The sequence below is a fragment of the Mustelus asterias genome, chromosome 11, assembly GCF_964213995.1.
Source record: "Mustelus asterias chromosome 11, sMusAst1.hap1.1, whole genome shotgun sequence".
Lineage (NCBI taxonomy): Eukaryota > Metazoa > Chordata > Chondrichthyes > Carcharhiniformes > Triakidae > Mustelus > Mustelus asterias.
The window spans coordinates 15,766,141-15,784,618 of NC_135811.1; the positions used below are offsets into that span (position 1 = coordinate 15,766,141).

The 18,478-nt window shown below is 45.1% G+C and overlaps 1 protein-coding gene across 6 annotated transcripts in view; it reads right to left on the reverse strand.

Annotated features, from left to right (window-relative positions):
- Positions 1–18,478, reverse strand: part of xpnpep1 (X-prolyl aminopeptidase (aminopeptidase P) 1, soluble) — a 96,031-nt gene that overhangs the window by 45,723 nt on the left and 31,830 nt on the right. For all 6 annotated transcript variants that reach the window (XR_013498971.1, XM_078223193.1, XM_078223194.1 and 3 more), the window contains 4 exons: positions 17,797–17,940; positions 13,671–13,766; positions 10,444–10,525; positions 136–346 (listed from right to left, as the gene is read on the reverse strand). Coding sequence is in view for 5 of the 6 variants with exons in the window: in XM_078223193.1 (XP_078079319.1) it covers positions 136–346; positions 10,444–10,525; positions 13,671–13,766; positions 17,797–17,940 (533 nt within the window). In the remaining variant the exon portion in view is untranslated. The remainder of the gene's footprint in view (positions 1–135; positions 347–10,443; positions 10,526–13,670; positions 13,767–17,796; positions 17,941–18,478) is intronic.

An 18,478-nucleotide genomic window follows, 5' to 3' on the forward strand; every position in this document is an offset into this window, starting at 1 on the left:
TCACACACACACACACATACAGAATCCTTCGGGGACCTGTTACCAACAAATCTGCAGTTTGCAGCCTTGATTACGAGTTGAAAATACATTTTGTTTCGAGAAATTATTAGATTGCGGCATTGCCTCTCAACAGACCTTTGGGATCACTTCACACAGAGCATGGCTGGCTTTGCTACTGATCCACACTTTTTCCTTTGAAGTCATATTGGAGCAAAGAGTCTGCAGTTCAGTCAGAACGGATTCATATGGGAGTACTTGTACTTTGAAACTGGGTGCTGTATCACAGTCAAGCTGCAGATGTTCTCGCACAGCAGAGTCCTCCATGTGCATCTCATTGATGAACAGTCTGCAGTAAAGAGATTCAAAAGAAAACATGGTGTTAGTAACTAGCCTCCTGAGAATTTTGTGGCATTGGCTTTTGTTTCAAAGATATGCTCATTTGAAATAAGCACAACTCTTTTGCACTGATGACCCCTCACTCTATCCCTGCGTTCTTGTAATCGCATAACAGCTTCTTTCTGAAGCAAAGAGAAAGCAAAAAACACAAATGATGAGAGTGCTGCTGCCCTCAACAATGTAGTAGTGCTGGGTGTTCCTCAACTGCTGCAGTCCAGGTGTTGTGGGAACACCAATTGTGCTTTTAAGGAGGGAGTTCCAGGATCTCGACCAAGCAACAGTGAAGGAACAGTGAGATAGTTCCAAGTCAGGATGGTGGATGGCTTGGAGGGAACCAGGGGTTCCTATAAAGCTGCTTTCCTTGTCCTAGGCGGTAGAGGTTGCGGGTTGAAGAGCCTTGGTGAGTTGCTGCAGAGCATCTTGTAGATGGTACACACACTGCTGCCACTATGCATTAGTGGTGGAGGAGGTGGATGTTGATGTGGTGGATGGGCTGCCAATCAAGAGGGCTGTTTTGTTCTGAATCATTCAAGCTTCTCGATTGTGGCTGGAGCCGCTGTGGATGGGATTTGGGGAGTCAGAAGGTGTATTACTCACCTCAAAATTCCCAGCCTCTGACCTGATCTTGTAGCCACAGTGTTTATATGGCTAGTCCAGTTCAGTTTCTAGTCATTGGTAACCCCCAGGATGTTGGTATGGGGATTCAGCAATGGAAATGCCATTGAATGTCATGGGAAGATGGTTGGATTCTCTCTTGTTGGAGATGGTCACTGCCTGACACTTGTGTGGCACGAATGTGACTTGTCATTTATCAGCCCAAGCCTGAATCTTGCCCAGGCCTTACTTCCTATGGGCACAGACTGCTTCAGTATTTGAGGAATAGTTGAATATAGTGCAAGCACCCATGAACATCCACTTCTGAACTTATGATGGAAGGAAGGTCATTGATGAAGCAGCTGAAGATGGTTGGGCCTAGGATTCAACCCTAAAGAACACCTGTAGCGATGTCCTAGAACTAAGATGATTGACTTCCAACAAATACAACCATCTTCCTTTGACCTATGTATGACCCCAACCGATTAAGAGTTGCCCCCCACCCCCCAATTCCCATTGACTCCATTTTGCAAGGGCCCCTTGATGCCACACTCTGGTCAAATGCTGCCTTGATGTCAATGGCAGTCACTCCCACTTCATCTCTTGAGTTTAATTCTTTTGCCCTTGTTTGCACCAAACTGTAAGGGGGTCAGGAGCTTAGAAGCCCTGGTGGACCCACAACTGAGTGGCAGTGAGCAGATTATTGTTGAATAAGTGCCACTGTTTAGCGCTGTCAATGACACTTTCTGCGAATGACCAAGAGTTAAGTGACGAGGCGGCACTTGGGTTGAATTTGTCCTGTTTTTCATGGGTAAATGCCAGTGTTGTAGCTGTACCGGAACAGCTTGGGTAGGTTGTGCAGCACGAGTCTCCAGTACTATTGCCAGAATATGATCAGGCCCACAGTCTTAGCAGTGTCCAGTGCCTTCAGCCGCTTTCTTGATATCGCCAGGGGTATATTGAATTGGCTGGAGGATGGCATCTCTGGGGGAGGATGAGATGGATCATCATATACGGCACTTCTGGCTGGAGATGGCTGTAAGTTAAGACTTATCTTTTGCACTGATATACTGGGCTCCCCCATCATTGAGGAGGTGGAGCTTCCTCCACCAGTGAGTTGATTAATTGTCCACCCGACTGGATATGGCTGGACTGCAGAGCTCCAATCAGATTTGTTGATTGCGGGATCACTTATCTCTGTCTATCACTCGCTGTTTTTGCACACAAGTAGTCCTGTGTTGTAACGTCACCAGATGGACACCTCATTTTTAAGTATGCCTGGTGCTGCTCCAGACATGCTCTTCTGCACTCTTCATTGAACCAGGTTTGATTCACCGCCGTGTTGGCAATGGTAAGATGGGAGGTATGTCAGGCCATGAGGTTACAGATCGTGGTTGCATACAGCTCAGTAACACTACCGCTGTGCTACCATCCCATTTGTTTCCAAGTAGCTCCAAGTCCAGCACCAGCACCATGGAGCGTAGGAAGCTTAGGGGTGATCGTATAGAGGTCTCTAAAATAATAATAATAATTGATCAGCTAGATAGTCAATATCTTTTCCCAAGGGTAGGGGAGTCTAAAACTAGCAGGCATAGGTTTAGGGTGAGAGGGGAGAGATACAAAAGGGTCCAGAAGAGCAATCTTTTCACACAGAGGGTGGTGAGTGTTTGCAACAAGCTACCAGAGGAAGTTGTAGAGACAGGTACAATTTGTCTTTTAAAAAATGTTTAGACAATTATATGGGTAAGATGGGTAGAGGGATATGGGCCAAATGCGGACAATTGGGACTAGCTTAGTCGTTACAAAAAGGGACAAGTTGGGCCAAAGGGCCTGGTTCCATGCTGTAAACCTCTATGACCCCATGACTTGTCGAAGATTAAAATGCATACACCTCCCATACCCATTCTTCCTCGCAGCTGAAATGTTTGGCTGCTGTGGCAAAGGCACTGGAAGTAAAATTTTTAAAACAATCACTTGTGACTGTTGGGGTTGTAAGCAGTGAAATGGAGGTAAATTCACCATAGTCCCAAATGACCATAGGCTGACTGGTGGTGATTTAACCGGAGGGTCACCACAGGCAATGAGCAAGGTTGAGAAGGCGGGGCCTTCATGAATAACCTCAGCCGGTACGGGAATTGAACCCACACTGCTGGCGTCACTCTCCATCACGAACCAGCCGTCCAGCCAACTGAGCTAAGCAACTCCCAGTGAAATGCAGTGACATCCTATTAATGCATCCTATCAACTTACTGATGTGCTTAGACTTAACAGAGTTACAGAGAAGAAAAATTAGGCGAAAGGTTCATATTGTAGGTGGTGTCAGCGAGTAAGCCCTGTGCATTTGCACAACTAAATCCAGCTCTCCTACCCACCAGCAGGCCTGCAGATATGGGAAATAAAAAGAAATTGGGTTAGCAAGTCTGCCACTGAGATAAGCCAGCTGGATTTGGTGTTGCAAATGTTTGAGACAGCTTACCAATTTCAGTTTCCTGTAATCTAAACTAAGCGATGCTAGCTAATAAGGCCAAAAACGGCATATACAGCACTGGGGTTTATTTATAGAGGGATAGGATTGAAAAGCAGACAAGTTTATGTTAAACTTGCATAGAACCTGAATTAGGCCACATCGGCAGGTACTGTGAACAGTTTGGTCTCCAAGTTGTTATAAAAGTATATATAGAGACAAGTATACAGAGGTGCAAAAACGATTTACTAGATACCAGAACTGCAAAGTCATACCCATCAGGGAAGACTGAACCGGGGCTTTTTTCCGCTAGAAAATAGAAAGAGAGACCTAATTGGGTCTGCAAGATAACATTGTTCCACAGGAGCAGGCTGAGGGTAAGAGAGTGTGTTTCTGCATTTGGTTTATTTATTTATTTTTCAGTTAAATTTGTGTTAAAAATCGGAAGTTTTTTTTTCCAAAACAGGAAGTCGGCCCAGGAGAAGCCTGGGAAGGTTTTTGGAGGGTTTAAAAGCAGGCCGCACTTTTGAGCGGGCAGTGTCGGGAGCGGGCAGCGTAGTGAGTGGGGAGTAGAGTGTGAACTGTAAGGGCTTTGGCTCACAGGGCTTCGTCGAGGACAGGCAGAGGCAGAGTAGGGTTTCACTTTTAAATTACACCAACTTATACAAGGTAAATTGGTATGGAGGGATATGGAATGTGCTGTTTCTGCATGATGTGGGAGCAAGTGGAACCCAAGGTGGACCCCAGGGACCATGTCTGCAGTAAGTGCTGGTTGCTGGAGGATCTCCAGCTCAAGGTAGATGAACTGGACTCTGAGCTACAGACACTGAGGCTTATCAGGGAAGGGGAGAGCTATCTGGATAATGTGTATAAAGAGAAAGTCACGCCCCTTAGACTGACTAACTTAGCTGGGGGTCAGGGACAACAGGGAGTGGCTGAGGGTGAGGCGGGCAGTGGGGGGAAGAAGGCAGGCAGTGGGGGGAAGAAAGGAAGTAGTTTGCGGGAGGTAAAGTCCCAAGAACCTCAGCCCTTAAATCTGTGCAACAGATTTGAGGTTCTTGCCACCAGTGTAGATGGGAAAAATGACTGCGAGAAGGACGAGCAAACTGTCGGCAGTACCAGGGTGCAGGGTGCTGCTGCAACGGAGAAATCAAAGAGAAATGTCATAGTAATTGGGGATAGTGTAGTTAAGGGCATAGACACTGTTCTCTGTGACCAGGATAAGAAATACCATAGGTTGTGTTGCCTGCCTGGTGCTCGGGTCCAGGATGTATCATCTGGGCTGCAGAGGAATTTGGAGTGGGAGGATGAAAATCCAGTTGTCGTGGTCCATGTAGGTGCCAATGACATCAACAAAACAGGAACTAAGGATCTACAGAGGGAGTACGAAGAGCTAGGGAACAAATTAAAAAGCAGAACCAACAAGGTGGTAATCTCTGGATTACTACCTGAGCCACGCGCGAATTGGCGCAGGGTTAATAGGATTAAGGAGACGAATGCGTGGCTCAAGTATTGGTGTGGGAGGAATGGGTTCGAATTCATGGGGCATTGGCACCAGTATTTGGCAGATGGGACCTGTATAGATGGGATGGTCTCCGTTTGAACCGTGCTGGGACCAGAGTCCTAGCGAATAGTATCACTAGGGCTGTAGATAGGGCTTTAAACTAATTTATGGGGGGGAGGGTGCAGAGGTAAGAGGAATTACGAAATCAATGGTAGAGGAGAGGGAGCGAGTGCAAGTGAATGAGGGCATTCAAGTAGTTAAAGGAGTAGAGGGCGAGGGAGAGGTTGATAGCTGGAATAAAGACACTTTGCCTGAATGCAAGAAGCATTCGGAACAAAGTTAATGAGTTGATGGTGCAAATCGGCACAAATGGGTATGATCTAGTGGCCATTACAGAAACGTGGCTGCAGGGAGACCAGGACTGGGAGATGAATATCCAGGGGTATCAGGCATTTAGGAAGAATAGACAGGAAGGAAAAGGTGGTGGGGTAGCTCTGTTAATAAAAGATAATATCAGGGTAGTAGTGAGGGATGATACAGGCTCTAAGGAACAAAACGTGGAATCGTTATGGGTAGAGATAAGGAATAGTAGGGGGAGAAAGACATTAGTAGGCGTGGTCTATAGGCCCCCAAATAATAATGTTGAGGTGGGGAGGGCTATAAACAAGCAAATAATGGATGCGTGCAAAAACGGAACGGCAATAATCATGAGGGACTTCTACCTGCATATTGATTGGCTGACTCAAGTTGGAAGGGGTGGGATGGAGGAAGAGTTCTTAGAATGCTGTCAGGATAGTTACCTTGAACAGTATGTTACAGAACCGATGAGGGAACGAGTTATCTTAGATCTGGTAATGTGTAACGAGGTAGGTAGAATTAAGGATGTTCTTGTGAAGGACCCTCTTGGGTCAAGTGATCACAATATGGTCGAATTTCTGGTACAAATGGAAGAGGAGAAAGTAGGGTTCCATACCAGTGTCCTCTGTTTGAACAGAGGGAAGTACGATAGGATGAGGGCTGAATTGGCTAAGGTGGACTGGGAGAGCAGACTGGTAGGTAGGACAGCTGAGGAACAGTGGAGGATTTTTAAGGAGATCCTTTTCAGTACTCAGCAACAATATATTCCGGTGATAAAGAAGGACTGTAAGAAAAGGGATAACGAGCCATGGATAACGAAGGAAATTAAGGAGAGTATTAAATTAAAGACCAATGCGTACAGAGTGGCCAAAAACAGTGGAGAATCGGAAAATTGGGAAAACTTTAAGAAACAACAAAGAACGACTAAGAAAGCGATAAAGAAAGGAAAGATAGGTTATGAAGCTAGGCTAGCTCTAAATATAAAAAATGATAGTAAAAGCTTTTACAAATATATAAAAAGGAATAGAGTGGCAAGAGTGAATGTTGGACTTTTGGAGGACAAGAGGGGGGATTTAATAGTAGGAAATGAGGAAATGGCTGAAACTTTAAATAAGTTTTTTGTGTCGGTCTTCACGGTGGAAGACACAAATAGTTTACCGAATATTAACGATAGAGGGTTGGTAGGAGGAGAGGTACTCAATACAATTAATGTTACCAGAGAGGCAGTGCTTGGTAGACTAATGGGACTGAAGGTGGACAAGTCCCCGGGCCCGGATGGAATGCATCCCTGGGTACTGAAAGAAATGTCAGAGGTAATAGCGCATGCGTTAGTGGTTATTTATCAAAATTCGTTGGATTCTGGGGTAGTGCCGGCGGATTGGAAAACGGCTAATGTTACGCCGCTGTTTAAAAAAGGAAATAGACAAAAGGCAGGTAACTACAGGCCGGTTAGCTTAACGTCTGTAGTTGGGAAAATGCTGGAATCCATCATTAAAGAAGAAATAGCAGGCCATCTGGATAAGAATGGTTCCATTAAGCAGACGCAGCATAGATTCATGAGGGGAAAGTCGTGCTTGACAAACTTGTTGGATTTTTATGAAGATGTGACTAGTGCAGTTGACGGAGGGGAACCGGTGGATGCGGTGTTTTTGGATTTCCAAAAGGCGTTTGATAAGGTGCCTCACAAAAGGTTGCTGAAGAAGATTGGGTCACACGGAGTTGGGGGTAGGGTGTTAGCGTGGATTGGGGATTGGCTATCCGACAGGAAGCAGAGAGTCGGAATAAATGGGTGCTTTTCTGGTTGGCAGATGGTATCTAGTGACGTGCCGCAGGGATCGGTACTGGGACCTCAACTATTTACCATTTATATAGACGATCTGGAGGAGGGGACTGAGTGTCAGGTAACAAAGTTTGCAGACGACACAAAGTGGAAAAGTGAATCGTGTGGAGGGCGTAGAAGGTCTGCAGAGAGATTTGGACAGGCTGAGTGAGTGGGCGAGGATCTGGCAGATGGAGTATAACGTTGACAAATGCGAGGTTATTCACTTTGGAGGAAATAATAGCAAATTGGATTATTATCTAAATGGAAAAAAATTACAACATGCTACTGTGCAGAGGGACCTGGGGCTCCTTGTGCATGAGACGCAAAAACCCAGTCTGCAGGTGCAACAGGTGATCAAGAAGGCAAATGGGATGTTGGCCTATATCGCAAGGGGGATAGAATATAAAAGCAGAGATGTCTTGCTGCATCTGTACAGGGCATTGGTGAGGCCGCAGCTGGAATACTGTGTGCAGTATTGGTCCCCTTATTTGCGGAAGGATATATTGGCCTTGGAGGGAGTGCAGAGAAGGTTCACCAGGTTGATACCAGAGATGAGGGGTGTTGATTATGAGGAGAGACTGAGCAGATTGGGTTTGTACTCGTTGGAATTTAGAAGGCTGAGGGGGGATCTTATAGAGACCTATAAGATAATGAAGGGGCTGGATAAGGTAGAGGTGGAGAGATTCTTTCCACTTAGAAAGGAAACTAGAACTAGAGGGCACAGCCTCAAAATAAAGGGGGGTCAGTTTAGGACAGAGTTGAGGAGGAACTTCTCCTCTCAGAGGGTGGTGAATCTCTGGAATTCTCTGCCCACTGAAGTGGTGGAGGCTGCCTCGTTGAATATGTTTAAATTACGGATAGATGGATTCCTGATCGCTAAGGGAATTAGGGGTTATAGGGATCAGGCGGGTAAGTGGAACTGATCCACTTCAGATCAGCCATGATCTTATTGAATGGCGGGGCAGGCTCGAGGGGCTAGATGGCCTACTCCTGCTCCTATTTCTTATGTTCTTATGAAACAAAATAATTGCTGGCAACGCAAAAGAGAAAGATTTAACATTTCAGATACTCTTGGTTCTTGTATCTAAACATCAGCCCATCGCGGTTGCCTTCTTTGATGTATTGATGGGGCCACTAAATAGTAAATTAGCTGCTTAAATTGGACAAAAAGACACCATCTTAACATCTGAACACCCTTGCTGGCCAACCTTTCTGACAATAAACTGCACCCACGTTTATAATAGAAACACTCTTGTGTAAGATGGACAATATACAATTACATCTCACTTCAGTGGAAGCCCTCGACACTAAGGTGCAACCATAATATGACATGTTCGCACAGACTTGTTCTTTTTGGATGAATTGAAAAGCTACATATTACATGAGGAAAGATCCTCTCTCTCTCTGCTCCTATGTCCGATAGCTGTTAATAATTAAGAATTGTTCATTTCTGTCAACATAATACAGTGAGATAATTACACATTGTTTGCTACAAAATTCAACTCATCCTTGCGAACTTTGGAATTTGATTACAGGAAAGTATCTTCTTCCATTTATAGAACTGAAGACAAAAATGACAGTGAATGTGCAAGGAGGAGCCTTTTATTCATTACTCTCTCCCTCTCAGCCTCTGTTTAAAAATGTCTACAGACAGTTTTGTTTTTTAAGCTTGTTCTCTAGTTATTTCAACAACAAAAAAGCTTCTGAGCAGAAACTGGTGTAATTCTGTGTCCGTACAGCTGTCTAAATGGCACTGATAGATCCTGCGATCACCCGTCTGCACGCACAATCTGAATCCTGCTCAGATTCACAGGTTTGTGAAGAAGTGCCAAGCTTTTGAGGAAAGCCGGCGTCTTCAAGTAAAACCTTCAAGGCATTGAAATAAAACTTAAAAGACGACCGAATGGATAAACTTCAACAAGTTGTGAAATGTGTGAGATTGTTTAAACTTCAGTTATTGAGAAAAATACAGCAGTTCATGAGAAAGCATTTTGTTAAGAAGATATTAAGTGGGGCGGCACAGTGGTTAGCACCGCTGCCTCATAGCGCCAAGGACCCGGGTTCAATCCCGGCCTCGGGTAACTGTCTGTGTGGAGTTTACACATTCTCCCCGTGTCTGCGTGGGTTTCCTCCGCGAGTTCCGGTTTCCTCCAAAGATGTGCAGATTAGGTTGATTGGCCATTCTAAGTTAACCCTAGTGCCAGGGGGTGTAGCAGGGCAAATATGAGGGGTTACAGGAATAGGGTCTGGGTGGGATTGTGTTCGGTGCAGACTTGATGGGCCGAATGGCTTCCTTCTGCACTGTCGGCATTCTATGATTTGTAGGAATCCAGTCAGCAGATACTAGTGTGACAAACTTGCAAAGGCAAAACCCATTATAAATGCAGACATAGGCATTTGTAATGGACAGACAAAGTTAAAGGTGCAGGCTTGGTGGGCTGAAGGGCCTGTTCCTGTGCTGTACTGCTCTTTGCTCTAACATAGGAGTTCAAAGAAAACGTGGCGATAGAAAGTCAAGATACACAGAAAGCAAATGAGCGCGGATCCAAGGTTTTAAATATGCTACAACCATAACATACAAGGCAACAATATGGCAAAATTGGAAGTATACTTCGAAATTAGGACAGACCTATGAAAAGTTGACCTGAGTCTAATTCATACCAAAAACTATTGAAAATGTATTACTTCACCCCATGTTCATTGTTTAATTTGGGTGGTGGTTGATTTGAAATGATGTGCGTTAAAGGGCTTTTGCATGGCAGCATTGCATTGTGAATGTCTGAAAATATTGCTAGGTGGATGGGAAGCAACATAAACACTTTCCCAGTTCCACACGGTCCCAGCAGATTTTAGTATATATGACCATTCATATACAAGAGAAGCAAAAATTTATCAATCCTTCCAGGCCTCATCCCAAATCATCATAACTCCATAGAGTCAAAACAATTACCCTCAGGTCCCCCCCAAGATGTTTTGCGAATTTTCTTAAATCTGTGTCCATAACTCTTAACGCGAGTGGAAACAGTTTATCTCCATTTGCTCACCCAAATCCCCTCGTAACTTTAATTACAGCTAATAAATCTTCCCGTTGCTCTAAGAACAACAACCCCAGCTTCTCCACTCTCTCCGCACAACTAAATTCCTTCATCTCTGTGAATCTACATTTGTTAAACTTCTGGCGCCAGTCACATCAAAATTCAATCAGCCTCAGAAAAACTGACATTAAAAAATAAGCGTTAAATGTTTAAACTATGCAACACAGTTTTAGATAACTTAAAGGAGGGTCGCTTTTCGCACCCGCATTACCGGATAGAGTTCAGACCAATGACTGCGAAGGCGAAGAACACTGGATTGTATTCTATTTCAGAGCCACGAAGGTTGAACAGCCCTGTGGAGGGAAAAAAGAAAAATCAAAACGGTACAGCCAAGACGCCAACTGAGCAAACAGCAGAATACAACCTAAATCTTCTCAAGGTTGGAAAGGAAATTCAGACAAGGTGATTGCTTTGCTTGAACGACTCCATTCAGTCCACAAGCACGGCACTGGCCTTCCAGTCACCTGCCATTTTAATTCTTTTCGCCACTCCCAGCTCTGTCCATGCCTGTGACATTGGTCCAAAAGAAGTTTAACAAAAGCTCTTGGAACACAACCTCATCTTTCAAATAGGCAATTTACAGTCTTCCAGATGCAACATGGTGCTCAATAATTTCAGATCAGATTCACTTCTATTGTTTCTTTTTTTAATTATTCATTTGTGGGACATGGGTGTTGCTGGCTGGCCAGCATTTATTGTAAGAAGTTTAACAACACCAGGTTAAAGTCCAACAGGTTTATTTGGTGGCTTTTGCTACCAAATAAACCTGTTGGACTTTAACCTGTTGTTGTTAAACTTCTTACTGTGTTTACCCCAGTCCAACGCCGGCATCTCCACATCATCAGCATTTATTGCCCATCCCTAGTTATCCTTGGAGGGCAGTTGAGAGTCAACCACATTGCTCTGGAGTCACATGTAGGCCAGACCAGGTAAGGACAGCAGATTTCCTTCCCTAAAGGACATTAGTGAAACGGATGGGTTTTTCCGACAATCGACAATGGTTTCATGGTCATCAGTAAATTCTTAATTCCAGATATTTTTTATTGAATTTGAGTTCCACCATCTGCCGTGGTGGGATTCGAACCCCGGCCCCCAGAACCTTAGCTGAGTTTCTGGATTAAAAGTCTACCGATAATACCCCTAGGCCATCGCCTTCCCTTTGGACAGCAGCTGTTGGTAATGATGTTGCTGTTGGCATATATAGCTCCTCCAAATCACTGTTTTGGGTCATTTACTTGTCCAATTATCACCCCCCCTTTTGCTTTGCTTATTATCCCCCTTGCCATGCAATACTTTCTGCCTCCCACCCTATCACAGCATCTGCACTATTTTGCTTTTCATAGAATCCCTACCGTGCAGAAGGAGGCCATTCGGATTCGGCCCATCGAGTCTACACTGACTCTTCGACAGAGCATCCTACCCAGGCCCTATCCCTGTAACCCCACGAATTTACCCCACTAATCCCCCTAACCCACACATCCTGGGACACTAAGGGGCAAGCTAGCATGGCCAATCCATCTAACCTGTGAATCTCCCAAAACTCCACACGGACTGTCACCCAAGGCCGGAATTGAACCCGGGTCCCTGGTGTTGTGAGGCAGCAGAGTTAACCACTGCGCCACCGACTTTTGTTAAACTCCACAGATTTGTCTGTTCCATTCCCTACTTCAGTCACTACCTTGGGATCAAGCAGGCTGTCTGAAATCCTGTTATCCGAATGGATATCAGGCTCAAGATCGCATTTCTCCTCCATCACAACTGCTGCACCCATCAACGCACTAGTCTAACGGTCAAATCTTAAACCACGATCTTGAATGTTGCCCCGGGGGTCTGCGGCAGGATTTCTTTAATGCACACATTGCATTAAGCTTTCAGTGAATACTGCAAGTTACAGTACAAGTTCTGATTTTATGCATTTATTCAAATGCACTCAATAAAATCGCATGAAACGTACGTAAATAGCTACATAACAGCTTTCACAATATGCAGACATTTCCTAAGGGAATTCAGTGTTGCTGAGGTTTAAGCAAGTACAGCTCAATAAACCTGTCAGAAGTGAGACAGATTGAAAAGAACACATACATATATAGCACTGGAGGTAAGAGTTCTATGACCTGCAGCATCTTCCAGTGGTGAAATACAAATACTGCAATTACCTGTCAGGCAAAAATAATGACTTGACAACGCTTCACAAATACTGGAAGAAAATCTTGCAGTAGAGGCGTACAATTTCAACCCTTTTAAGTTTAAAGTTTATTTTATTAGTGTCATAAGTGGGCTTACATTAACACTGCAATGAAGTTACTGTGAAAATCCCCTAATCGCCACACTCCTGTTTGGATTTAGCGCGGCCAGTGCGCCTAACCAGCACGTCTTTTGGACTGCGGGAGGAAACTGGAGCACCCGGAGGAAACCCACGCAGACGTGGGGAGAACGTGCAGACTCTGCACACACAGTGACCCAAGCCAGGAATCGAACCCGGGTCCCTGGCGCTGTGAGGCAGCAGTGCTAACCCCTGTGCCACCGTGCCGCCCAGGAATCAGCTTAGTGAGCCTTTCTGGAATAGATTCCAATGCAAGTTTAGCCCTCCTCTCTGTGCTACTTGCAGTAAAGATGTATCCATTTATTAGGGAGTCCAAAGTCAGAGGACACAAATGTAAGTCTCAAATATCTAAGTCACTAGGCGGCACAGTGGCAAGCACTGTTGCCTCACAGTGCCAGGGACCCAGGTTCAATTCCGGCCTTGGATGGATGACTGTATGGAGTTTGCACATTCTCCTCGTGTCTGCGTGGGTTTCCTCCGGGTGCTCCAGTTTCCTCCCACAGTCCAAAGATGTGCGGGTTAGGCTGATTGGCTATGTTAAATTGTCCCTTAGTGTCAGGGAGGATTAGCGGTGTAAATACATGGGGTTACGGGGATAAGGCCTGGGTGGGATTGCTGTTGATGCAGACGCGATGGGCTAAACTACGTCCTTCTTCACTGTTGGGATTCTATGATTCTAAATCCAGTCAATTCGTTTTTAGTAGCTTGAATTTAGAACTTGCAACCAGCTGGAGTAGTTGAGGCAAACAGATTAGTTACTATTCATCTGTGCTAAGTGCATGAGGGTGACAGAAACACAAAAAGATACACAGTTAGAGGAAGTAAGGTGAAGGAGCATAAACCCCAGCATGGGATAATTGGGCTGAGTGGCCTCTTTCTGCAACCACTATTGGTTTCACAAGTCGGTGCAACATAGAGGGCCGAAGGGCCTGTACTGCGCTGTAATGTTCTATGTTCTATGAAATGCTTGGATGGGACTTTGAGAAATTTCAGGTGATATGTAAAGATAAAAAATGAATATATCAGTGTAAATTCTCCCTCTTACGCAACATCTCCTGTTAAAATAGCACTGATTTTCCAATTGCTAAATTCTTGAAAGAGAAATATGTACCCACATGCAATTTCATCGAGGGCCGTGAGCACCAACCAACTGGCACGTTTCTCGGTCATCTTTGCCCGTTGCTGCACAATTTTGTCTTGCCAAGCCATACCTGAAATGGAGTTAAACCACAATTACTGAAAACTCTTAACAGTCATTTTATAAGATGAAGGACCAAGCCAGGATTTATGTTAGTGTTTAAGGAGAAAGGAATGGGAGCGGGCCATTCAAGCAGGTTATTCCTCTGTGCAGTGAGACAACGGCTCATCTACATCCCTGTTACATCCACTTGCCTTGGCTCCATATCCTTTAACAGCAGATCTGTCGATCTAAGGTTTAAGATGAGTAACTGTGCCAGCATCCACTGCTTTTTGAGGAAGAGAATTCCAAACTCCCATCACTCATTTCCTGGATTGCTCCACCAACAGAAACAGCTGCACTCGATCTACCCTATCAATCCCTTTCAAAATCCTAGAAACCGGACATCAAACCTTCTATATCCAGGGAATACAAGCCTCATTTGCAGAACCTCTCCTCATAATAGAAACATAGAAGAAAGGAGCAGGAGGAGGCCATTTGGTCCTTCGAGCCTGCTCCACCATTCATTATGATCATGGCTGATCATCCAACTCAATAGCCTAATCTGGCTTTTTCCCCATAACCTTTGATCCCATTCACCCCAAGTGCTTTATCCAGCTGCCTCTTGAATACATGCCATATCCAGCCGTCTGTTGAATACATAACCTAAGCCTTGGAGCCCTGGTAACATTAGATGAATCTGTACTCTACTCCGTCCAAGGCTAATATAACCCAGGTAAGGTATGGTGTGCATTACTCCAACTGTGGTTAAGACTGAATTTTGTACAGCTGTAGAAAATCCTCCCCTGTATTTTCTAGTCCTCCTGTTACAAAAACTTGCATTTCATTCCACATTTATCAGATAGCCCACTGGGGGAAAACACAAAGATAGGTCTCTTGGCCCCATCACACAGTCTCCAATGCCAAACTGGGGAAGAATGCTTTTTGTCAGAGGTGCAATCCTTCAGATGAGATACCAAAGCACAATTCAGTCTATCCATCCCTGTGGTTCAGGTTAAAGATCACCTGGTTATATTCACAGCGTCTTGGCCAAACTGTACATTTCTGACTGCCATTGTACTTGAGAAGATTGGAGTGGATTGCTGTTGATTGCTTTACAGAGAGGACAGTCAGGCTGTCTTTGGGTATTCTTGGGAGAAGCACCCTTTCTTCCATCCCCCATGGGCTTTCAGAAGCGTAGCCACTCCTGACTTATACTGCTCTCGGCTGAATAGCTTTGCTTCCCTTTTAGAATGGGCAATGAGGAATATCTGACCGTTGACAAGAGTGAAGATTTTTATATCAGGTACCCAGATAACAAAATATTGGCAGTAAGCATTGCATAAGTTCACAAAACCAACAGTTGCTGGAGACCTCCAAATAACATTGTGGTGGCACAGTGGTTAGCACTGCTGCCTCACAGCGCCAGGGATTCGGGTTCGATTCCCGGCTTCGGTCACTGTCTGTGTCGAACTTGCATGTTCTCCCTGTGTCTCCATGGGTTTCCTCAGGGCCCTCAAGTTTCCTCCCACACTCCAAAGATGTGCGGGTTAGGTGCATTGGCCATGCTAAATTGCCACTTAGTGTCAGGGGGACTAGCTAGGATAAATGTATGGGGTTACGGGATAGGGCCTGGGTGGGATTGTGGTTGGTGCAGACTCAATGGGCCAAATGGCCTCCTTCTGTACTGTAGGGATTCTATGAACATTACCTACATTCAGTGATGAGGAAAATAGATTATATGTTGGCAATTATGAGGAAAATAGATTATACGCTTGCAATTATCAAACTCCATAAAGTTATTCTGTAAAACCAACACCCCTTTAGAAAGACTACAGCAATAGTTCCATAAATTTTGAGTGTGAAAAAAAAGTAATGATTTTGCCCAAGTGAACTTAACACACAACAGAATGTTCCATGAATCTGCTATGTGGGAAAGTTAAGATGTAAGGACACAAACATACTGAAAAGGGATATAGGCTGGTTAAGTGAGTGGGCAAGAAGTTGGTAGATGAAGATGTAGTGTAACAAAAACAGAAAATGCTGGAAAATCTCAGCAGGTCTGACAGCATCTGCTGGGAGAGAATAGAGTAAGAAGTCTTACAACACCAGGTTAAAGTCCAACAGGTTTATTTGGTAGCAAAAGCCACTAGCTTTTGGAACAGGCTGTCCCTTCGCCAGGTGGGTGGGAGTTCTGATCTCACCTGGTGTTGTTAGACTTCTTACTGTGTTTACCCCAGTCCAACGCCGGCATCTCCACATCGGGAGAGAATAGAGCCAACGTTTTGAGTCGAGCCCTTCGTCAGAGCTAAGAGCATGAGAAGAGATTCATACTATTGGGGTTGGGGGGGGGGGGGGGGGGGGGGGGGGTTGCGGGGGGGGGGTGTGAATGGAGAGGGGGTGTGGAATTGGACAGAGTGAATGTAAATGAGAATACAGAAGGCTGAGAAGATACTAAGAGTGTCCATTAAGTGATCAGAATGCAAGAATGGCAGAACAGCTGTGGGTCCAGAGTCACATGTCGGCCAGACCAGGTAAGGACAGCAGATTTCCTTCCCTAAAGGACATTAGTAAACCAGATGGATTTTTCCGACAATTGACAATGGTTATCGGTAGATTCTTAATTCCACCATCTGCTGTGGCAGGATTCGAACCCGGGTCCCCAGAACATTAGCTGAGTGTCAGTGGGGTAGGGGGTTGCCTCAAGTATAGGGGAATCTTTGAGGTTTCCAGATTAGGGTTTATGTAGCAATTGTGTAGAAGCGCTAACATCCCCTGGACAATTACTCTGCACTAGGCACCATCTAACAAAGCAATTTAAATCACTAATTGTGGATAGTTCTGCCAATGCGACATGAATAGTTACTCTGAAAGAGTTAAAAGAAATAAAAGTACTTCTAACTTCAGCATAAATATTTAAAAAACCCAGCCTGAGCCCCACATGGGACAATACATTCCTGAACCTCCAGAGAACTCTCCCAACCCCAACCCACCCCCCAATCATGGTACTGCTCACTCCCAATCCTCGATCCTCCCACCCGCGTTGGATTTCCACCTACCCCGAGACCTGACCCAACCCCTACCCTCTCCAGTGTCTGTCCCACGCGCCCCCCCAGCCGCTCCCATTGCCCAATTCCCACATCACCCCAATGTCGATCCCCCCAATGTCAGACCCACCCAAAGTCGGACCTCCCCAAAGTCGGACCTCCCCAAAGTCAGACCCCGCCCAAAGACTGACCCCACCCAAAGACTGACCCCGCCCAAAGACTGACCCCACCCAAAGACTGACCCCGCCCAAAGACTGACCCCGCCCAAAGACTGACCCCGCCCAAAGACTGACCCCGCCCAAAGACTGACCCCGCCCAAAGACTGACCCCGCCCAAAGACTGACCCCGCCCAAAGACTGATCCCGCCCAAAGACTGATCAGGCCCAAAGACTGACCCCCCCCAAAAGACTGACCCCCCCAAAAGACTGACCCCCCCAAAGACTGACCCCCCCCAAAGACTGACCCCCCCAAAGACTGACCCCCCCAAAAGACTGACCCCCCCAAAAGACTGACCCCCCCAAAAGACTGACCCCCCCCCCAAAAGACTGACCCCCCACCCCAAAAGACTGACCCCCCCAAAAGACTGACCCCCAATGTCTGACCCCCATGCCCCATGGGACTTTTAAGCTCCCTGGCTTTATGGCATCTAATGCTGTAAAAAAACAGGGTGTGTCCTCCTCCGCTCACTTCTTTTGGACTTCGGTATTGGATCCGGGGACGCACTGCGCTGCCTAGATCTCACTCAACACAAGTCAGGAAGGTCAAGCCAGACAGGCACTTCAGAGTTTAAGTGCAAGTAAGGGGTTACAGATTGGCACTCCGACAGATTACTACTTAGAGAAAGTTATGGCCCATCATATTCAAAACAGCAGCATGGAATGCCTCAAACACTTACAAAAATAATCTTCAGAATCATATCACCAATGACATTTACACAGATTGAAACTTATGTAATTAAACTTCAGTTTGGTAAAGTACATGGCGACAGAAGAACAATTACTGACAGTCAACACTCACCAGTATAACTCAAATCCATAACAAGCAAAGGTTTACAAGGTCGGCTAGGCTGGTCATTCCAAATCACATCAACAAGGTTTTGTTTGACAGGCACAAGGATATGTCCGGCGCTCTTCATTGCTTTGGACAAACTCTTCCATTGATCTGAAAAAGGAATGCACTATGGTCTGAATTTTGACCTTGAAGAAAGCTAATCACAAAAATGTAGCTATCTTCATGTCTTGGGATTCCGCTCTTCCATCTTTAGTTCAAATCTGGCACCAAATCAAGGAGACCGCCAGGTATCTAGCAACAGTGATTTCGCCAAGCAGGGTAAGCAGCCAATCACAATTAAGTATTCTCACAGACAGAAAAGCAGGAAGTAAAATGCACTGAAGAATCTTACAGACTCGAAATGTCAAGTCTGTTTCTCTCTCCACAGATGTTGCTGATCTTTTCCAGCATTGTCTGTTTTTATTCTAGTAAAATGCACTGATTATTCTTCACTTCTTGTCGTTTTACTAACCATGAAATAATTAATTGGGACACAAACTTGAGATTAAAGTAGGAACTAAAATATCAAACAAACTTAAAAGGATTTTTTTTAATGCAATTTATCACAATGGAGAAATTTGACATTCCACAAATAATCTTTCAGGAACCAAGAAGATTTTCAGCAGTAATTATGAATTTTGTGCACCAT